The 17,992-nt window shown below is 41.3% G+C and overlaps 1 protein-coding gene and 1 non-coding gene across 4 annotated transcripts in view; both read left to right on the forward strand.

Annotated features, from left to right (window-relative positions):
• The window catches only part of Eif2ak3 (eukaryotic translation initiation factor 2 alpha kinase 3), an 85,890-nt gene that overhangs the window by 2,245 nt on the left and 65,653 nt on the right, over positions 1-17,992 (forward strand). For all 3 annotated transcript variants that reach the window (XM_004660561.2, XM_045152832.1, XM_045152833.1), the window contains exon 2: positions 10,432-10,561. In XM_004660561.2, the coding sequence (XP_004660618.2) occupies positions 10,432-10,561 (130 nt within the window). The remainder of the gene's footprint in view (positions 1-10,431; positions 10,562-17,992) is intronic.
• Positions 14,278-14,410, forward strand: LOC123461916. The gene has a single exon (XR_006637961.1). It is a non-coding gene; the product is annotated as a small nucleolar RNA SNORA70 (small nucleolar RNA).

Consider the following 17,992-nt stretch of genomic DNA (forward strand, 5'->3'; position numbering starts at 1 on the left):
CATTTTGTCACCCTGCATATGCGTGTGTGTGTGTGTGTGTGTGTGTGTGTGTGTGTGTTTGCACTGATAACATCATTAATGGAACATGTTAGAACTCTAGAATCAGATGCCATCCCAAACTCACTGAACAAGTAAGTATCAGCATGTAATCTTCATATCGTTCACTTACACATTAGCTTGAGAAATGTTTTGTAGAATATCTCGGATGGCAGTCCTGGTTAAACTCATGTTGAAGAAGCATTTCTGTAGCAATAAATAGTATGCGCTGACACTTGAGGAAAGGACACTAAAAGGAGGGTTATTGTAGTTCTTTGCTACATGGCATAGCATAGAAGACAGATATGAGAGATATTTGAGGACAATCTTAGTTCCTCAAATTGTTTCCTCTCCTCTTGGCACCCTCATAATAGAGATTGAGGCAAGATGGCCAGAAGATAGCAGCACACATGGGAAAATAAATAGGCTTAGGGAAACAGGGCAAAAGGTAAGGGGTTTGGTGCTGGACATGATGGCTGGAGGTGTAGGCAGGACATTCAGAGGAAGACATTTACTAGGTAGGTGGAAATAAGTGAGTGACTGGGGCTGGAGGACAGTCAAGCTATATAGATAGTTGAGGTTATGAGAAATAGAAAGTGCCTGTGAGTAAGGCCTCAGGAAATGCTTTTATCATACAGAGAAGACAGCGAGCCAGCAGAGGAAATAGAAAAACAGCTGACTATTTTGGAAGTATAGGATGGCAGTTGGAAAAAAGGCAGTGTTTGGTCATGAACACACTTGACAATTAAAGTGATAAACTTGAAAGTCAGCTTGCAAGAGGGTAATGGTCTGGCCTGCTTCCTCTTTTCCTCACTAATGAAGGCAGTTTTTTTTTAGGACAAAAGGACCTCTGAGTTTATTTATAGTCTTTGAGGAGGAAACCTATGGAGACAGGTTGAAAACAAAGAGATGAAGGTAAAGTGGTCATGGTGGCTCACACCTGGAATCTCAACACTTGGGAAGCTGAGGCAGGAGGATTGCCATGAGTTCTGGGCTACAGCATAAGCCCCTGTATCAAAAAAGCAGAAAGAAAGGGCTGGAGAGATGGCTCAGTGGCTGAAGACACTTGCTTACAAGCCTGTTGGCCAAGTTTGATTCCCAGATATACAATGTAGTGCATGTCTGGAGTTTAATTGCAGTGGCAATGGGCCCAGGTGTGCCCCTACTTTCTCTCTTTCAAAGAAATAATTTTTTTTTCCCCTAAAGAAAGTGAGGAAGGGAAAGGAAAGAAGAGAAGGAAGAAGCAAAGAAGATATGTTTGTGGGGTCACTATTTTCTTTTTTCTTCTGTCCCTCGGAAACAGTGATCCCATGCAAATAGAGTTAGTTAGGAAGAGATACCAGGCCTTCCTGATGCTGAGAAGGCATGAAAGACTTGTGAGTCAGAGTGGGTCAGAAGGAGATAAATATGCAGAGTTTATGAAGGTGCTTTAAAGTGCTGTTTTAAAAAAGTCAAAAATCAGAAATACCAGTTCGATAATAATAGAGCAGTAATATCCTGTTTGTTTCAAAACTGAGGATTAGAGGAACAGAACTGAGTTAACCAAGCGTTGATTACAAACAGCTGTGAGGGGTATGATGCAGGCAGCCCTCTTCAAGAGGGAGGTGGGGGATTAAGAGTTGTATTTTTTGTACCTTGTCTGTAATACAGAAGCAACAATATAGAACTCACCATATTTTTTTTTTCCTCTTGGTGGAGTTGTTTTTCATTCACAATGCTCACTCTGCATCTCAAGCATGTGATTGTATAAACCACTCCCCTACATATAACTAACATGAACTTGTTTTTCTAGTAGCTGACTTGCCAGTGTTTCTTCTGTTAAATGACATTAAATGGTAAGGTCACTGCAGAAAGTCTGAAAGAAAGCCTTCATCTTGCCTTATGTTACCAGTTTTCTAACCAATACAAAAAACAAGGTACAGAGTGTTACTTGGAACTCTTGCACTAGGTTGAGCATCTTTATCCCAGAAGTTGTTAAGAACAAGATTTTGTTTTGTTTTGTTTTTGCATGTGTGTGTGTATGTGTGTGGAAGAATGCACATGTATGTATGTGCTGGTACTACAGTGGGTGCACATATGTGCATGTGCATGCAGAGGCCAGAGGTTGGTGTCTTTCTCAGTCTCTCTTCACCTTCCTTCTGAGGCAGGGTCTTTTACTTGAACACAGAGCTTGCCGGTGTGCCCTAGTGAGCCCCTGTCTCTGCCTCCCAAGCACCCAGATGACAGGCCAGCATTTTTCCCCCTTGAGGCTTATCAAAAATGACATAAAGAAGAATTTACACATAACTGTCAAAGCAAGCTTTAAGCCAAAATAAACATACTTTGGGCAGTAATGGACTATCTTTCTTGTGTACAGTTGTCTTTGGCTTAATTGGTGCCTAGACTCTAATGTATGTGACAGGGACTGCACTGCTCTCCATTTGACTCAGCTCCGTGTTGCTGGTAGGCATTTTGCAAAGGGTCTTTATCAGTTGCTGTGAGTAGTCATTAAGGATGGCTCTTCATTCCCTATTGCCTGGGAACTCTGCTTGCTTTTTTCTTTTTAACTTTATAAGAGAAGAGCTGCTTATAAATATTTATTACAAATTGTTTTAAAACCCATAGAGGGGCTATGGGTATAGCTCCACCACAGAACATATGCCTTGGATTCAATCAACAATAAAACAGGAAAATAAGCTGGGCATGGTGGCACAAGCCTTTAATCCCAGCACTCCGGAGGCAGAGGTAGGAGGCATGCTTGGAGGCCACCCTGAGATTACACAGTGAATTCCAGGTCAGCCTGAGCTAGAGCAAAACCCTACCTGGGGGGGAGGGGGAAGGGAATGGGAAAATAAGATAACAGCAACAAAGCTTGCAGGAGGGCCTGGAGAGGTGGCTCATTGGTTTAAGGTGCTTGCCTGAAAAGCCTAATGACCTGGGTTTGATTCCCCAGTACTCACATAAAGCCAGATGCACAAAGTGGTGCATGCACCTGGTGTTTGTACAGGCTAGAGGGCCTGGCACACCCATTCTGTGTGTGTGTGTGTGTCTCTCTCTCTCTCTCTCTCTCTCTCTCTCTCTCTCCATATGTGTGTGTGTGTGTGTGTGTGTGTGTGTGTGTGTGTGTGTGTGTATGTGTACACACACACACACACACACACACACACACATACTTGCAGGAGAACTTGTAAGGTGCAGAGAGATGTGAGGGGAAGGAGATTCAGTATGCAGCTTTTAAAACCCTGTTCCATTTGTAAATTTTGATTATAGTTGTTGCATTAAATGAAGACATAACTCTGATTTTAATGTCACATGATGTTAATTTGAGACAGGATCTCAAGTAGCTCAGGCTAGCCTCAAATTCACTATGTAGCTGAGGATGACCCCAAATTCCTGATCCTCTGGTTTCTACCTCAAGTGCTGGGATTTTCAAATTTCAATTACTTATTTTGAGACAAGGTATCACTAGGTATTAGCTCAAGCTTGACTCAAACTCATAATCCTAGGAACTCAGCGTAACCAGTGCTAGGTGGTATTTGTGCTGCTGTCACATTGGCCTCAAAAATATTTAAAGAGCCAGGTGTGGTGGCGCACACCTTTAATCCCAGCACTCAGGAGGCAGAGGTAGGAGGAGCACCATGAGTTCTAAGCCACCCTGAGACTACATAGTGAATTCCAGGTCAGCCTGAGCTAGAGTGAAACTCTACCTTGGGGAGGGGAGAATATTTAAAACAGTAATCTATTCTTCTTATGTTACCTGTAATTTTGCTTATACTCTTTCAAGGCCTAGCTGATGCACCAAAGTGGCCAAATCTAGTTAGCACTTTTTGGCATTATATTTGTTTGGATTTGGGGCATGGTGTGTCTTGTGATGTGTTTAAGTACAGGAGGCCTGATTTGAAGATTTGCTTAGTAGGTGAAGACTACAAAGTAAAGTCCAGTTAGTTTTAGTTTGTTTTTAAATAAGAACATATGTTTCACTAGTGAGAGCATATGTTTGGGTAGAAGATTCTTGGCTACACAAAAAAAAAAATGTAGGTTCTGTCAAGTCACATTTTCAGCTTTGTGAACTGTTTTTATTAGAAGAAAAAACATGTGAAATTTTAAAATAAATAATCATTAGTATATGAACTATTGAATCCAGACAGTGCTCTCCTATCACCTGCTTCTCTTCTTTTACATGAGAAATTTATACAAAAGATAAGGCTCCTCTTCTGAAATGGCTTTATGCAGGGATTTTAGCTATCCACCAGAATCCAATAAATTTAACTGTAAGGAGGCTGGTGTTCTAGGTGACCTAGAGCAAATGGGTTTTTAAAAATTGTGGTAGAAGGGCAGTTCTGCTCAATTGAGGGCGTAATCAGAACAATTACACAGTAAATGACCTTGTGATGGGATTTCTAGAAGCAATAAAATACTGCATGTTATAGTAACATAATAGTGGCCACTTGAGAAAGCTTAGTTGTCAGAATAGGTAGGAAATCTGAATTTCCCTATATGTATTTGGTGACTGATCTTAAGCAAGTCACGTTTTCTCGCTTTCTCAACCTGTAGTCAAAAAGTTTGCGTGGATAATATCTTCATTACTCAAGTTAGTTCGGATAACAAACATTTAATTTTACTAAGGGCCAGGTACTGTTAGGTCCTGAGAGTAAATCAGTGTCTTCTATGAGAGGCTCTAAGTCTGGTAAGAGATAATTGTGTTTAAAGAATTGAATATAGAGCTGGGTGTGGTGGTGCACGCCTTTAATCCCAGTACCCTGGAGGCAGAGGTAGGAGGATCACTGTGAGTTTGAGGTCAACCTGAGACTACAGAGTGAATTCCAGGTCAGCATGAGCTAGAGTGAGACCCTGCCTTGAAGAAAAAAAAATAAGGAACCGAGTACAATACTGTGGATATATGTCATCACATTAGTATGGCAGTGAAGGGAGTACAAATGTTATGGTATCAAATCCTTGAATGTAAGTGTCTAGGACAACCTATGAACAGAAGGGCACAGTTGGGAGTCTGCATTATAAGCACAGAGAAAGGTTGCTAAACCGTAGCTCCTGGACCCCTTGGATCTACGTAGGGAATCTGTGAGATTCAGTAGGAATTCATGAGACTGCCAGCATTTAAAAATAACAGAGGAAGGAGGATCGCCATGAATTTGAGGCAACCCTGAGATTACACAGTGAATCCCAGGTCAGCCTGAGACCCTACCTTGAAAAACCAAAAATAAATAAATAAATAAAATATATAAAAATAATAGAAGTTGGATATTTCATAAGGAGAAAACTAGTTGAAAGGTCAAGCTGGGGCCCAGGGAGATAGCTCTGTGGGTAAAAAGCCTTGCAAGCATAAGGACCTGAGTTTGCCTTAGTACCCATGTAATAATGGAGCTGTAATGGCATGTACCTATATTCCTACCAGTGGGGAGGCAGAGACAGGAAGATCCCTTGAGCTTGCTGGCTGGCTAGCCAGTCTAGCCTAACTGGTAAGTTCTAGTAAGTGAGAGACCCTGTCTCAAAAAGAGGTGGATAAATTGTTCCTGAGGTTGTCTCTGGCCCTCACATACATGTTCACAGGTGTCGATGAACATGCAATGCATACCACTGTGCACACAAAAAAGGAACTTTTAAATATAAACATTCAAGCTGGGAGTACTGGGACACACCTGTAAATACTGGCACTTATGAACTTGTGGGGAAGGTCTGGAGGGATGGCTTAGTGGTTAAGGCACTTGCCTGCAAAGCCAAAGGACTCAGGTTTGATTCCCCAGTACCCACGTAAAGCCCAGTGCACAAGATGGTGCATGCATCTGGAGTTTATTTGCATTGGCTAGAGGTCATGGTGTGCCCATTTTCTCTCTGTTTCTTTTTCTTTCACTCTTTCTTCAAATAAATAAATAAATAAATAAATAAATAAATAAAAATATTTTTAAAAAATGAACTGGAGACAGGAAGATCAGGGCTTCAGGGACATCCTCACATGTTTAGGGATGTCTACTTGGGCTACATGGCATCCTGACTCAAAAAAAATTGTACATACTCTATAAATATGGTCAATGAAAGTATTTTTCTGATAGTATATAATTTCATTGTTATTCTTGGTATAAGAACAAAGGCATATATTATCCTAGAAAAGAATGTAAAGTTGCAATAACTTTAAATGATAAAATGTCAGGTGTTAGTGAAATTAAAAATATATAGAGAAAAATTAAAAATATAATTAGAAAAAAATATGTTTGAGGCAAGCCCAACAGACTGGCCTTTTTTTTTTTTAATTTATTTTTTGTTTTTTGAGGTAGGGTCTCACACTAGTCCAGGCTGACCTGGAATTCACTCTGTCTTCTCAGGGTGGCCTTGAACTCATGGTGATCCTCCTACCTCTGCCTTCCGAGAGTGCTGGGATTAAAGGCGTGCGCCACCATGCCCAGCACCTTTTTTTTTTTAAATGTGTGTGTGTGTGTGAGAGAGAGAGAGAGAGAGAGAGAGAGGGAGGGAGGGAGGGAGAGGGATATGAATGAATATTAGCATGTCAGGGCCTCCAGCCATTGCAATTGAATGCCAGGTGTGTGTGCTCCCTTGTGCACTTGTGTGACCTTGCACACTTGCATCACTGTGTGTCTGGCTTACGTGAGACCTGGAAAGTCAAACATGATCATAGACTTCACAGGCAAGTGCCTTAACCGTTAAGCCATCTCTCCAGCCCTATGTTTTTTTTTTAATTTTTTTTGTTTATTTTTACTTAGTTACTTGAGAGCGACAGACGGAGAGAGAAAGAGGCAGAGAGAGATAGAGAGAGAAAGAGAAGGAGGGAGGGAGGGAGAGAGAGAGAGAGAGAGAAAGAGAAAGAGAGAATGGGCACATCAGGGCCTCCAGCCACTGCAAATGAACTCCAGATGCATGTGCCACCATGTGCATCTGGCTTATGTGGGTCCTGAGGAATGGAGCCTTGAACTTCGGTTCATAGGCTTCATGGGCAAGTGCTTAACTGCTAAGCCATCTCTCCAGCCCTGTTCTGTTTTTTTTTTTTTTTTTTTTTTAAGCAGAATTTAAAACTTGTAGAATTTTGTTCTTTGAATGTACTTCTGACAGATAGCTGGCAACGTGCTCAGAAAGAACAGGGCTTTATTTTTTTGGTTGTTGTAAATAGGCATTGATTAGTATCTAAATAGTATCTAAAATGTCCAGTTGTATACTTGTTTTCATGGGTTAATGTGCATATTTATGTTCTGTTTCAGTTGAAGTTTTGGTTTTGATGTTCGGCCATTTGTTTGTGGTTAATCATTACTGAGCAGAAAAAGTAGACTCTCTAACACTGATCTTGGAATGTATTAATTTGGTTCCTGATTAACTCCTGATCTCTTAATTAAATTCTGTTGTTTTTATTTGCAAAGTGGCATATGTAAGGTTTAAACTTTTTTAAAACTCTTTTTTAGCCAAGGTTGACCTGGAATTCACTATGTAGTCTCAGGCTGGCCTTGAATTTATGGTAATCCTCCTACCTCTGTCTCTTGAGTGCTGGGATTAAAGGTGTGTGCCACTATGCCTGGCTTAGGTTTAAATTTTATACCCTTCATTAGTTTAAGTTCTCCTCCTGCTGCTTCCATTAGATTTCTTTAGAAAGCAGACAACATCCTCGTATGATGGTGTGTGCCTGTAGTACCAGCACGCCGGAGGCTGAGGACCAATCACTGGGCCTCAGGAGTCCCAGGTCAACTGAGAGAGGAGAGTTGGGCTGTTGATTATAGACCTTTCTTTGGTCTATAATCCAAAATGATGTGGAAAAACCTTTATTTTCACAAATTAGACTAAAAATTATTGGTTGAAAAAGTCAAGTGAGAATGTATAGTTTTGAAATTAAAAATCAATAAATTTTTGTTTTTCGAGGTAGGGTTTCACTCTAGCCCAGGCTGGCTGACCTGGAATTCACTACGTAGTCTCAGGGTGACCTCGAAGTCACAGTTGATCCTCCTACCCCTGCCTCCCAAGTGTTGGGAATAGAGGCATGCACCACCATACCCATCTTAAATCAGTTATTGTGTTTTGTTTTGAAACAGGTTTTGCTTGGTAGACAAGGCTAGCCTTGAACTTGCTGTATATATAAAACCCAGGCAGATCAATTGATATCCTCCTGCCTTACAAATATTAGGACTACAGAATGTACCACTACACCCCACAAATTGTTCCATGGAAGGTTTCAAATGGGTTTATTTGGACTAATTTTCTTGGTTACTTTATAGTTTTACCTTGAATTTATATATATGTTGTACATCAAGTTGTAATTTATAATCCTAAGCAGGCATATAACTATACATGTTTGAATTTGTAGTATTTAAAGCAGGCAAATTAACCTAATGAGTTCATAGAGCTTCTTTCATCCACCAAGTAATATATGGAGTGCTTACTCTATCTGAGAGGTGTGTTCCAGGTAGAAAACAGTGGTTCCAAAGACTCTGAGGGAAAATGATGCATGCTGTGGTTGAAGAACTGGGGGTGGTGTTGGGGGTTCTTAGAGGAAAATTGATTTTGGATGTATCAACTATCTTGTTGGATAACCTCAATGATAGGAAGCATATGTCCAGTCCTCAGTGGGGAGGTCTAGAAGCAGAGATAGAAGTTTGGGAGTAGCCAGCATAGAGATATATTTAAAGTCATGGGACTGGATGAGCTCACCAACTGGTTACACATAGGTAGAGACTATTTTAAGAGAATGATGAAGTGGAACCAGAAAATGGAACTGAGAAAGATCATAGAATTGAGTGAAAAAAATATATTAAAAAAATTTAAATCAGGGCTAGAGAGATGGTTTAGTGCATTAAGGCGCCTGCCTGCTAAGCTTAATGACCTGGGTAATCCCGGTTCAATTCCCCAGTACCATGTAAAGCCAGATGCACAAGGTGGCACATGCATCTGGAGTTCATTTGCAGTGGCTGGAGGCCCTGGTGCAACCATTCTCTCTGTCTGTCTTTGTCTGTTTCTCTCTCTGTTTTTTGCCTCATGCCTGCCAAGAAGTAAATACAAATATATTTAAAAATTTTAAAATCTACCGAGCATGGTGTCCTAGAAGTCACATGTAGAGCCTCACAGAGTGCAGTGCCTGATTCTTGACCCTGGGGGCTTGATCATTTTGAGGGTCAGTGGTGACTACACTGAGTACTGTTTCAGTAGGGTGGGGGTTTGTTACACAAAGAAGTAAGAAAGATTAGAAGCCAGAGGTAGGAAACAGGTTTGTTTTGTTTGATCGTATTTTTATTTGTTTTGTTTTATCTTGGGGGCGATATATAGTGAGGCAGGGTCTGGCTATCTAGTTAAAATTGACTTCAACCTCTTCATTCTTTTGCCTCAGCTTCCCAAGTGCTGGTATTATACATGTGTGCTACCAAGCCTGGCTGGTTTGATTTTTAAAGTGGAGGATTGCATTTGAATGCTGGTTTTGTGTTCAGGCAGTATAACAGAATACGATAGATTTGGACAATGTAGGAACAACAGAAATTTATTTCTCATGGTTGGGGAGGCTGGGAAGACCTACATCAAGGTAGCAGCAGATTTGGGGTGTCTGGTGAGGGCCCACTCTTGTGTAGGTAGCATCTTTTCTATCCATGTGCTCATGTGCTAGAGAGCAAAGGAGTTTTTATAAGAGTACCACTTTCATTCATAAGAGCTCTACCTTAATTACTGATCACTTCCATAGGGCCTGCCACCTCATAGTGCACTCAACTCACCCTGGGTTGTGTTCCCTTTAGAGCAAATTCTGATGAGAATGGTCCATTGGAGAGGACAGTTGGTGTGGGAGTGAGGAGACATTGCAGGAACAGGTCTTCACATGCATGAGGGAGAGCTCTGCTTAAGTGAAAGAAGGTTGGTGGCTGGGGGGGGGGGTTGCTTGAAGTTTAGGATCTGACAGGAGAGGCTGGGAGAAGATAGATCATGGAAAAAACACAAGTAGATGACAACAGTAAAACCCCAAAGAACTGAAGCACAAGTATGTGAGGTGATGACAGTCTAAACTCCAAGAACAGAGTCGGTGACCTAAGGCAGAGTCCACACATGACCACTAGGAGAGGTAATAGATTCAACAGAATGATCCTTAGGATTTTGAGGAAGGAGAGAAAGAAAATGACTTAGAAATGGCAAGTAGTAAATGGCCCATGGGTCAAGGATTATGAGAAGAAACTGTTTTTTATTCTGGGGAAAGGTAGAAGGCAGAGCCAGGGATCTTGGGCAGCTAGGGTGTTGAAATGGGGGACACCCAGGAATTTGGGGCTTTTCTTGAGTGACAAGCAGGTAAAGAATTTACTGAAATTGCCTTACTCTAAAGAGAGGAAGTGGTGACAAGACCCTTAAGTGTTGAGGGGAAGTGGCCTTCTGTCTGCTTTGTATGGAATACGTACATGATGTATTTTGTACTTTTAATTTTTATATTTCTAGGTCCTTGGTAATTATCAGCACTTTAGATGGACGGATTGCTGCATTGGATGCTGAGAATCGTGGTAAAAAGCAGTGGGACTTGGACGTGGGATCTGGTTCCTTGGTTTCATCTAGTCTCAGCAAACCGGAGGTAAGGATTCTCCATTATATGTCAACTAGAAAACTGGTTACCTTAAGAATTGCTGGTGTGCCCAAGTTTGAGGCTTGTCTGCCACTTAACTTCTCTTTTAGTTTTCCTTCTGTAAAATAAGGTGGATAATAGCACCTATTTTTTAGGGTTGCTAGAGAGGCATTAAGTCTGTTAATTGAATAAATTACTAAGAAATACTGCTGGCTATGTAAGCACAGCACATTGCCTAATTTATAATGTATTCATCTTACTGTTATCACCAGATCCCTGGGAATAACAAGGCAGACATAAATACAAACCTAATTGAGGTTGTCTACTTAGAAATATATGCTGTGTAGTCCCCAGATGTTGTTATTCTCTACATTTTTCCTGAGGTGTACTTCCTAATTTTAAACATAATTCATCTGAAATTTTCTAGACAAATTTTATGATTTACAGCAAATTTGTACTTCTGAGCTCTGAAATAGTGGAGGGAGCAAGCATAGATTCAAATCTTGCTTCCACAGTGACTCTGGCTTGCCCCCAGAGCTTTGGTGTTCTCATCATTAAAGCACAGACTGACACTACTTACCCCAGAAGTGAGAATGGATGGGGGTGGATTAATGGAGGGAAGCTTCTTTTCCCATCTTTAGTCTTGCCTCTGACAGATTGTTTCTTATTTTGCCCCCATTCTTTCCTTTTCTTTCTATTCTATTCAATTCATCTTTATTTATTCTAAAACTAAACCTGTGTTTCGCATTGTAACAGCTGACATGCACACAGTCCATTGTTTTCAGAATGCCCTCAGATATCCACCTTTCAGATCATTCCTAACTCTAGGACACTCTAGGGAGGTCTTTTCTTTGTTTATTTTTATTTATTTATTTATTTATTTATTTGAAAGCAACAGAGAGAGAAAGAGGCGGGGGGGAGGGGGGAGAGAATGGGCGTGCCAGGGCCTCCAGCCACTGCAAATGAACTCCAGACGCGTGCACCCCCTTGTGCATCTGGCTAACGTGGGACCTGGGAAATCGAGCCTCGAACCGGGGTCCTTAGGCTTCACAGGCAAGTGCTTAACTGCTAAGCCATCTCTCCAGCCTGGGAGGTCTTTTCTTAAAAAGCATCCTAGCTGGCATTAAGTGGGGAAAAGACAAAAACTTAACATGAAGGACTTAGGACTGGCTTGAATAATGGGACTTTAACAAATACTGCTACCAGCTGCCCATCCCTAGTAATAGACTTCCTTGTGTCTTCTGGTAAACCCAGCCTGAACTTTGCTGCTGCACTAGGTGGGCGCTTTGGGAAGCAACATTTCCACAGAAGTATCTGCTTTGTGCTGAGGCCTGACCAGACCTTTGGGAGTGCCTGCTCTGTCAAACAGTGTGCTGCAATATCTTTTGAGACTAGTGAACTTCTGTCATCTTACAAATTTAATACACACATCAATTTGATTATAAGTTACTTTAACTTTTTTAACTGTACACAAGTTTTTGAATGGCATTTAAATAAATTGCTTCTTGAGCTATACTTTAGTTTATGTTCTGAAATTGTGCTTGAGTGTGCATATTTTGCTTTATTTTAAAGCTAGAGATAAAGATGATCCGAAACTGAGAAGATCATAAGCTGCTTATATCTGAGGTAATTTTGCAGTGTGTTGTAATGAACCAAAGCGTTTTCAAACTGTGAGCATTTACAAATTGAAACATATACACACAAATGCATAAGTTGCATGGTGTGACAAAGAATGCTAGTTAACTGTAATAACCCAAATACTACTGCTGGAAGTATTTAAGTTGTAAGCAGCCAGTTGTGCTCCAAGGTGTTCTTAGAAATAACAAGCATGTTAGCCATATTTTAAAATTGTAGCTCAGTTTTCCTAACTGACTCTTACTATCTCCTATGGTTTACTGGAGAATTTTAAGTGTCCTCCCTTCTGATGCATCCTCCGGTAGAGTGATTTGAATTGTTGAATGGCATGCATATCAAGTTTCACTGTGCACATATAAGTAAATAAATGGATATTTTAAAAATTAGTAACAGCCTCATTGCATGCATTGCATAATGACCTTTTCATCAAGAATAACTATTTTCCATTGTAAAAAATTAATTTTGCCCGGTGTGGTGGCACACGCCTTTAATTCCAGCACTCGGAGGCAGAGGTAGGAGGATTGCTTTGAGTTTGAGGCCACCCTGAGACTACATAGTGAATTCCAGGTCAGCCTGGGCTAGAGTGAAACTTTACCTTAATTTGAAAATCAAGAGTCATTCTTTTATATGCTTGCCAATTTCTGGCTTAATGGAAGGCAACTGAATTTTTTGGGGTGGTGTTGAGGTAGGGTCTAACCTATATTCACTATGTAGTCTCAGGGTGTAGTCACAATGATCCTGTTACCTTGGCTTTCTGTGCTGGGATTAAAGGCATGTGCCACCACACTGGTCACCAATTGGATTTTTGACACCTACTTCTTTACTCACTGTCACATTGTTAGTGGGCATAGTATCCCCTATCATAATCCTAGCTCTAGAGGTGGAGGCAGAAGGATCAGTCAAGCCAGCCTTGAAAACATAGTGAGTTTGAGGTCAGCCTGGGATACAGAGACTCTGTATGAAGGTTATTTGCAGTGTGGGTCTGAGCAAAGGCAGTTAACATTTTTTACTCTGTTGCATTAATATCCATTGATGTATTTTGCCTTTTATGTATGCATGCTTTTTTGACATCATTAGAAACATGGACTCACTGACTTACATAGCAAACTATATCCATAGGCTCAAAATTTGCTAGGTGGGGTGGTGCATGCCTTTAATCCTAGCACTTGGGAAGAGGCAGAGGTAGGAGGATCGCTGTGAGTTCGAGGTCAGCCTAGGCTAGAATGAGACCCTTCCTCAAATAACCCCCTCCTCCCAAAGAGCTTAAAATTTGTTGTTATCACCACCATCAGAAAAATTTTTTGTTTTATTTTCTGGGTGATATGAGATGGAACCCAGGCCTCTTGCATGCTGAACAAGTACACTGACTGTCACTGTTACATTCCCCCACCCTAGAAAAGTCTTTCAAGTACTGGAAACCTGTCACACTTAGCCTAGCACATTCACCCTAGCTAGTATTCCAATTTTCACTTGAAAACTTGAATTTTTTCTCAAATACTATCAGTCCTCTTTAAAGTGAGTGAGAAGTCCTCCTTGGAAATTTCTGAGGAAATGTCACTGCACACTGGAGTCTTACAGTGGTAGAGTTTGTATATTTGGGTACTGAACAAACATGAAGAAAGCAGCTAGCTCAGGGCCTCAGGCATGGTTTATTCAGTGTGCACGCCCATGTGCGCACAAGCTTGATTCCTAATGTCCTAAGCAGCCACCGAGAAGAATAGTAAAACATAGGTGTTGAAGGTCGAGATTTAATAAAATAGATCAAGTTTATTATGGCAAAGTAATTTCTTTTTTTTGAGGCGGTGTCTCCTTGGTGCTAGGATTACAGGTGTACACCAACACACCTGGCTATTACTTCAGCTTCCTTTTTTCCTTTTTTCATTTGCAAGTTTAGGGATTAAACCTGGGACCTTGTACCTGTAGGCAAATGCTCTACCACTGAGCAACAACCCCAGCCCTCAAGAGTATTCTTAAGTTGAACATGGTGGTGCATGCTTGTATGCCCAGCACTCAGGAGGCAGAAACAGGGGATCACTGCAAGTTTAAAGCCAGCCAGGGCTACATAGGGAGACCCTAATTTAAACAACCGTCTGCAACCAATTACGCCCACTGGGTTCCTTTCCTTATGGTGTCCTGGGGTACAGTGTCTGAAAACAGCAGCCTCCTTGGGAGTGTAGTAACCTGTTGCTTGTACAGGTTGCCCTAAGGACCCTGGAGACAGTTTTCTGGTAGATATTAATATTTCTGATCTCATGCTATTCCCAGTCTAGCCTCCACACAGGTATGTGGGGTACTTTTGGAAAGTCCCAGGACACAGTGGCCAGAGTTCATATTGGCCAGGTTATTGTGTCCATCCGCACTGAGCTGCAAAATAAAGAGCATGGTATTGAGGCCCTGAGCAGAGCCAAGTGCAAGTTTCCTGGCTGCCAGATGATCCACATCTCAAAGTGGGGCTTCACCAAGTTCAATGCAGATGAACTTGAAGATGTGGTAGCTGAGAAGCAGCTCATCCCTGATGGCTGTGGGATCAAATATATCACAGTCAAGGTCCCTGGACAAGTGGCAAGCTCTGCCCTCATAAGCTTCCACTGTTCAACCTTACCAATCATGCTTGTTCAATAAATCTCACAATATAAGTAAAAAAAAAAAAAAAAAATCACGCCGTCCATGGTGGTGCATGCCTTTAATCCCAGCACTCGGGGAGGCAGAAGTAGGAGGATTGCCATGAGTTCAAGGCCACTGTGAGACTACATAGTGAATTCCAGGTTAGCCTGAGCTAGACCGAGACCCTACTTTGAACAGTCAAAAAAGAATTGTAAGTTCAATGGTGTAGCTATTCTTCTTTTTTTTTAAATTAATTAATTTATTTTATTTTGAGAGCGACAGACACAGAGAGAAAGACAGATAGAGGGAGAGAGAGAGAATGGGCGCACCAGGGCTTCCAGCCTCTGCAAATGAACTCCAGATGCGTGCGCCCCCTTGTGCATCTGGCTAACGTGGGACCTGGGGAACCGAGCCTCGAACCGGGGTCCTTAGGCTTCACAGGCAAGCGCTTAACTGCTAAGCCATCTCTAGCCCGCTATTCTTCTTTTGCTATGAGTGTGCCAATGAAGAACACAGACTCTACTTGGTGCTTGATTTATGTGAGGGCAGCAGGAGACTAGGTCAGCATTGCTCTTACAAAACCAGATGGACCACCAAACACACACACACACACACACACACACACACACACACACTTGTATAAACTGGCTAAAATTATTTAATCCAGTAGAGTTTTCATTTATGAAGCACTTGGGCTGGAGAGATGGCTTAGCACTTATAGCACTTGTCTACAAAGCCTAGGGACACAGGTTTGATTCCCCAGTTCCCACATAAGCCAGATGCACATGGTGGCATATATGTCTGGAGTTTGCAGTTGCTAGGGGTTCTGGCACACCTATTCTTGCTCTCTATCTGCCTCTCTCAAATAAATAAATTTAAATTTTTTTAAATTGTGGTGTTGTATTAAATCTCTAAGGATTATGCTAATAACTTCAAGAATTAGGTATAATCAAGTATGTGAAATTTTCAAATTAATAGGAAATTTTAATTCTCCTTTTGTTGCATTTAAGAATTTTAATTTTTAATTTTAAATTTTTATTTATTTATTTGAGAGAGAAAGAGAAAGGCAAATAGAGAGAATGGGCATGCCAAGGCTGCTAGCCTCTGCAAACAAACTCCAAACATATGTGCCCACTTGCATACTTGGCTTATGTGGGTCCTGGGGAATCAAACCTGTGTCCCTAGGCTTTGCAGGCAAACGCCGTAACTGCTAAGCCATCTGTCAAACCCCTAAAATAATTTTTTTTATTTTGTTTTTTTTGGTTTTTCAAGGTAGTATCTCACTGTAGCCTAGGCTGACCTTGAATTCACTATGTAGTCTTAGGGTAGACTTGAACTCACAGTGATCATCCAGCCTCTGCCTTCCAAATGCTGGGATTAAAGGTATGTGCTATCAAGCCCAGCTCCCTAAGAATATTTTTGTTTTGTTTTGTTTTCTTCAAAAAGTTTTTTTATTAACATCTTCGATGATTATTAAAAAAATCCCATGGTAATGCCCTCCCTCCCCCCACTTTCCCCTTTGAAACTCCATTCTCCATCATATCCCATCCCCCTCTCAATCAGTCTTTCTTTTATTTTGATGTCATGATCTTTTCCTCCTATTATGATGGTCTTATGTAGGTAGTGTCAGGCACTGTGAGGTCATGGATATCCAGGCCATTTTGTGTCTGGGGGGAGCATGTTGTAAGGAGTCCTACCCTTCCTTTGGCTCTTACATTCTTTCTGCCACCTCTTCTGCAATAGCCCCTGAGGCTTGGAAGATGTGATAAGGGATCTTGCAGTGCTGAGCACTCCTGTCACTTCTTTCTAGCACCATGTCTGAAAAGAGAAGATTCTCTACCAAAAGTGAGAGTAGCATTAATATAAGGGTATGAACATTAAGAGAAGTGCTTACTGGGCAGTTTGATAGGCATAGTATATACATTGAGCCAGACATCAGCAGACATTATACCCCTAGGGCTCATGACTACCCCTGTTTTAAGTTTTCAGTATTGGGGATGTATTCCCTCCCATGGAGCAGGCTTCCAGTTCTATTAGAGGGCATTTGGTTTCCACCATGACAGACGTGCTACTATTGCACCTGTTGGCTCATTTGGCCTGGCTGGCCAAATATAAGGCTTGCAGTATCCACTGTTGAGTATCTTTGCTGGTGATTTTTCTTTCTCCCATTGAACTGCATGCAGAATGGCTTCTTCCAGCTTTCTGTCAGCAGTTCTACATGGAGGAGGTTATCAGCTCAGTTTCAGCAGGATTTATCAGTGGTCTTGCAGCCCAAGTATGTGGAGTCCCTAAGTTTTTTTTTTATTATTATTATTTTTCTTCCAAATTTTTATTAACAACTTCCATGATTATAAAAAATACCCATGGTAATACCCTCCCTCCCCCCAGTTTCCCCTTTGAAACTCCATTCTGCATCATACCCCCTCCCCATCTCAGTCAGTCTCTCTTTTAATTTTGATGTCATGATCTTTTCCTCCTCTTATGATGGTCTTGTGCAGGTAGTGTCAGACACTGTGAGGCCATGGATATCCAGGCCATTTTGTGTCTGGAGAGAGCATGTTATATGGAGTCCTACCCTTCCTTTGGCTCCCTAAGAATTTTTTTAAAGCTCATATCCATTATAGATTACTTCTATATTCAATATCCCATTGCCTCCTGGCTTGTTATGATGTCCTTAGCTTTTTCTGATCCAAACAGCATACAATACTGTATTATTATTATTATATCAGTGAAAACTCCCTAGTGGATAAGGAAGATTGACAGTTCCATTAAGAACAGATATTTTTCATTATATTTGTAATGAATTGTATGTGGCAGGAAGTTTTGGTGCCTTGGGACACATCTCATTTGCCACCACTTCCTGTTGACAAGGCATACAAACTTCCTCAAAAGAGTGTTGATTAAAAAAAGAAAAAAAACATACTTGGCTGGGTGTGGTGGCTCGTGCCTTTAATCCCAGCACTTGGGAGGCAGAGGTAGGAGGAACAATGGTGAGTTCAAGGCCACCCTGAGTCTACACAGTAAATTCCACCTTAAGGGAAGGACCACCTTAAGAGAAATGTGGTCATTGAAATACTGGTTCAGCCTTGAAAAGGCATGAAAATTTGGCTGTGGCTCCTCACTGATTGTCTTAACATTTCATTTGATTGTAGTTTTACTTATTTATTTGGGGGGGGGGAGAGGGAGGGAGAGAATAGGTGC

This window comes from Jaculus jaculus, chromosome 6 (assembly GCF_020740685.1).
Source record: "Jaculus jaculus isolate mJacJac1 chromosome 6, mJacJac1.mat.Y.cur, whole genome shotgun sequence".
Classification (NCBI taxonomy): domain Eukaryota; kingdom Metazoa; phylum Chordata; class Mammalia; order Rodentia; family Dipodidae; genus Jaculus; species Jaculus jaculus.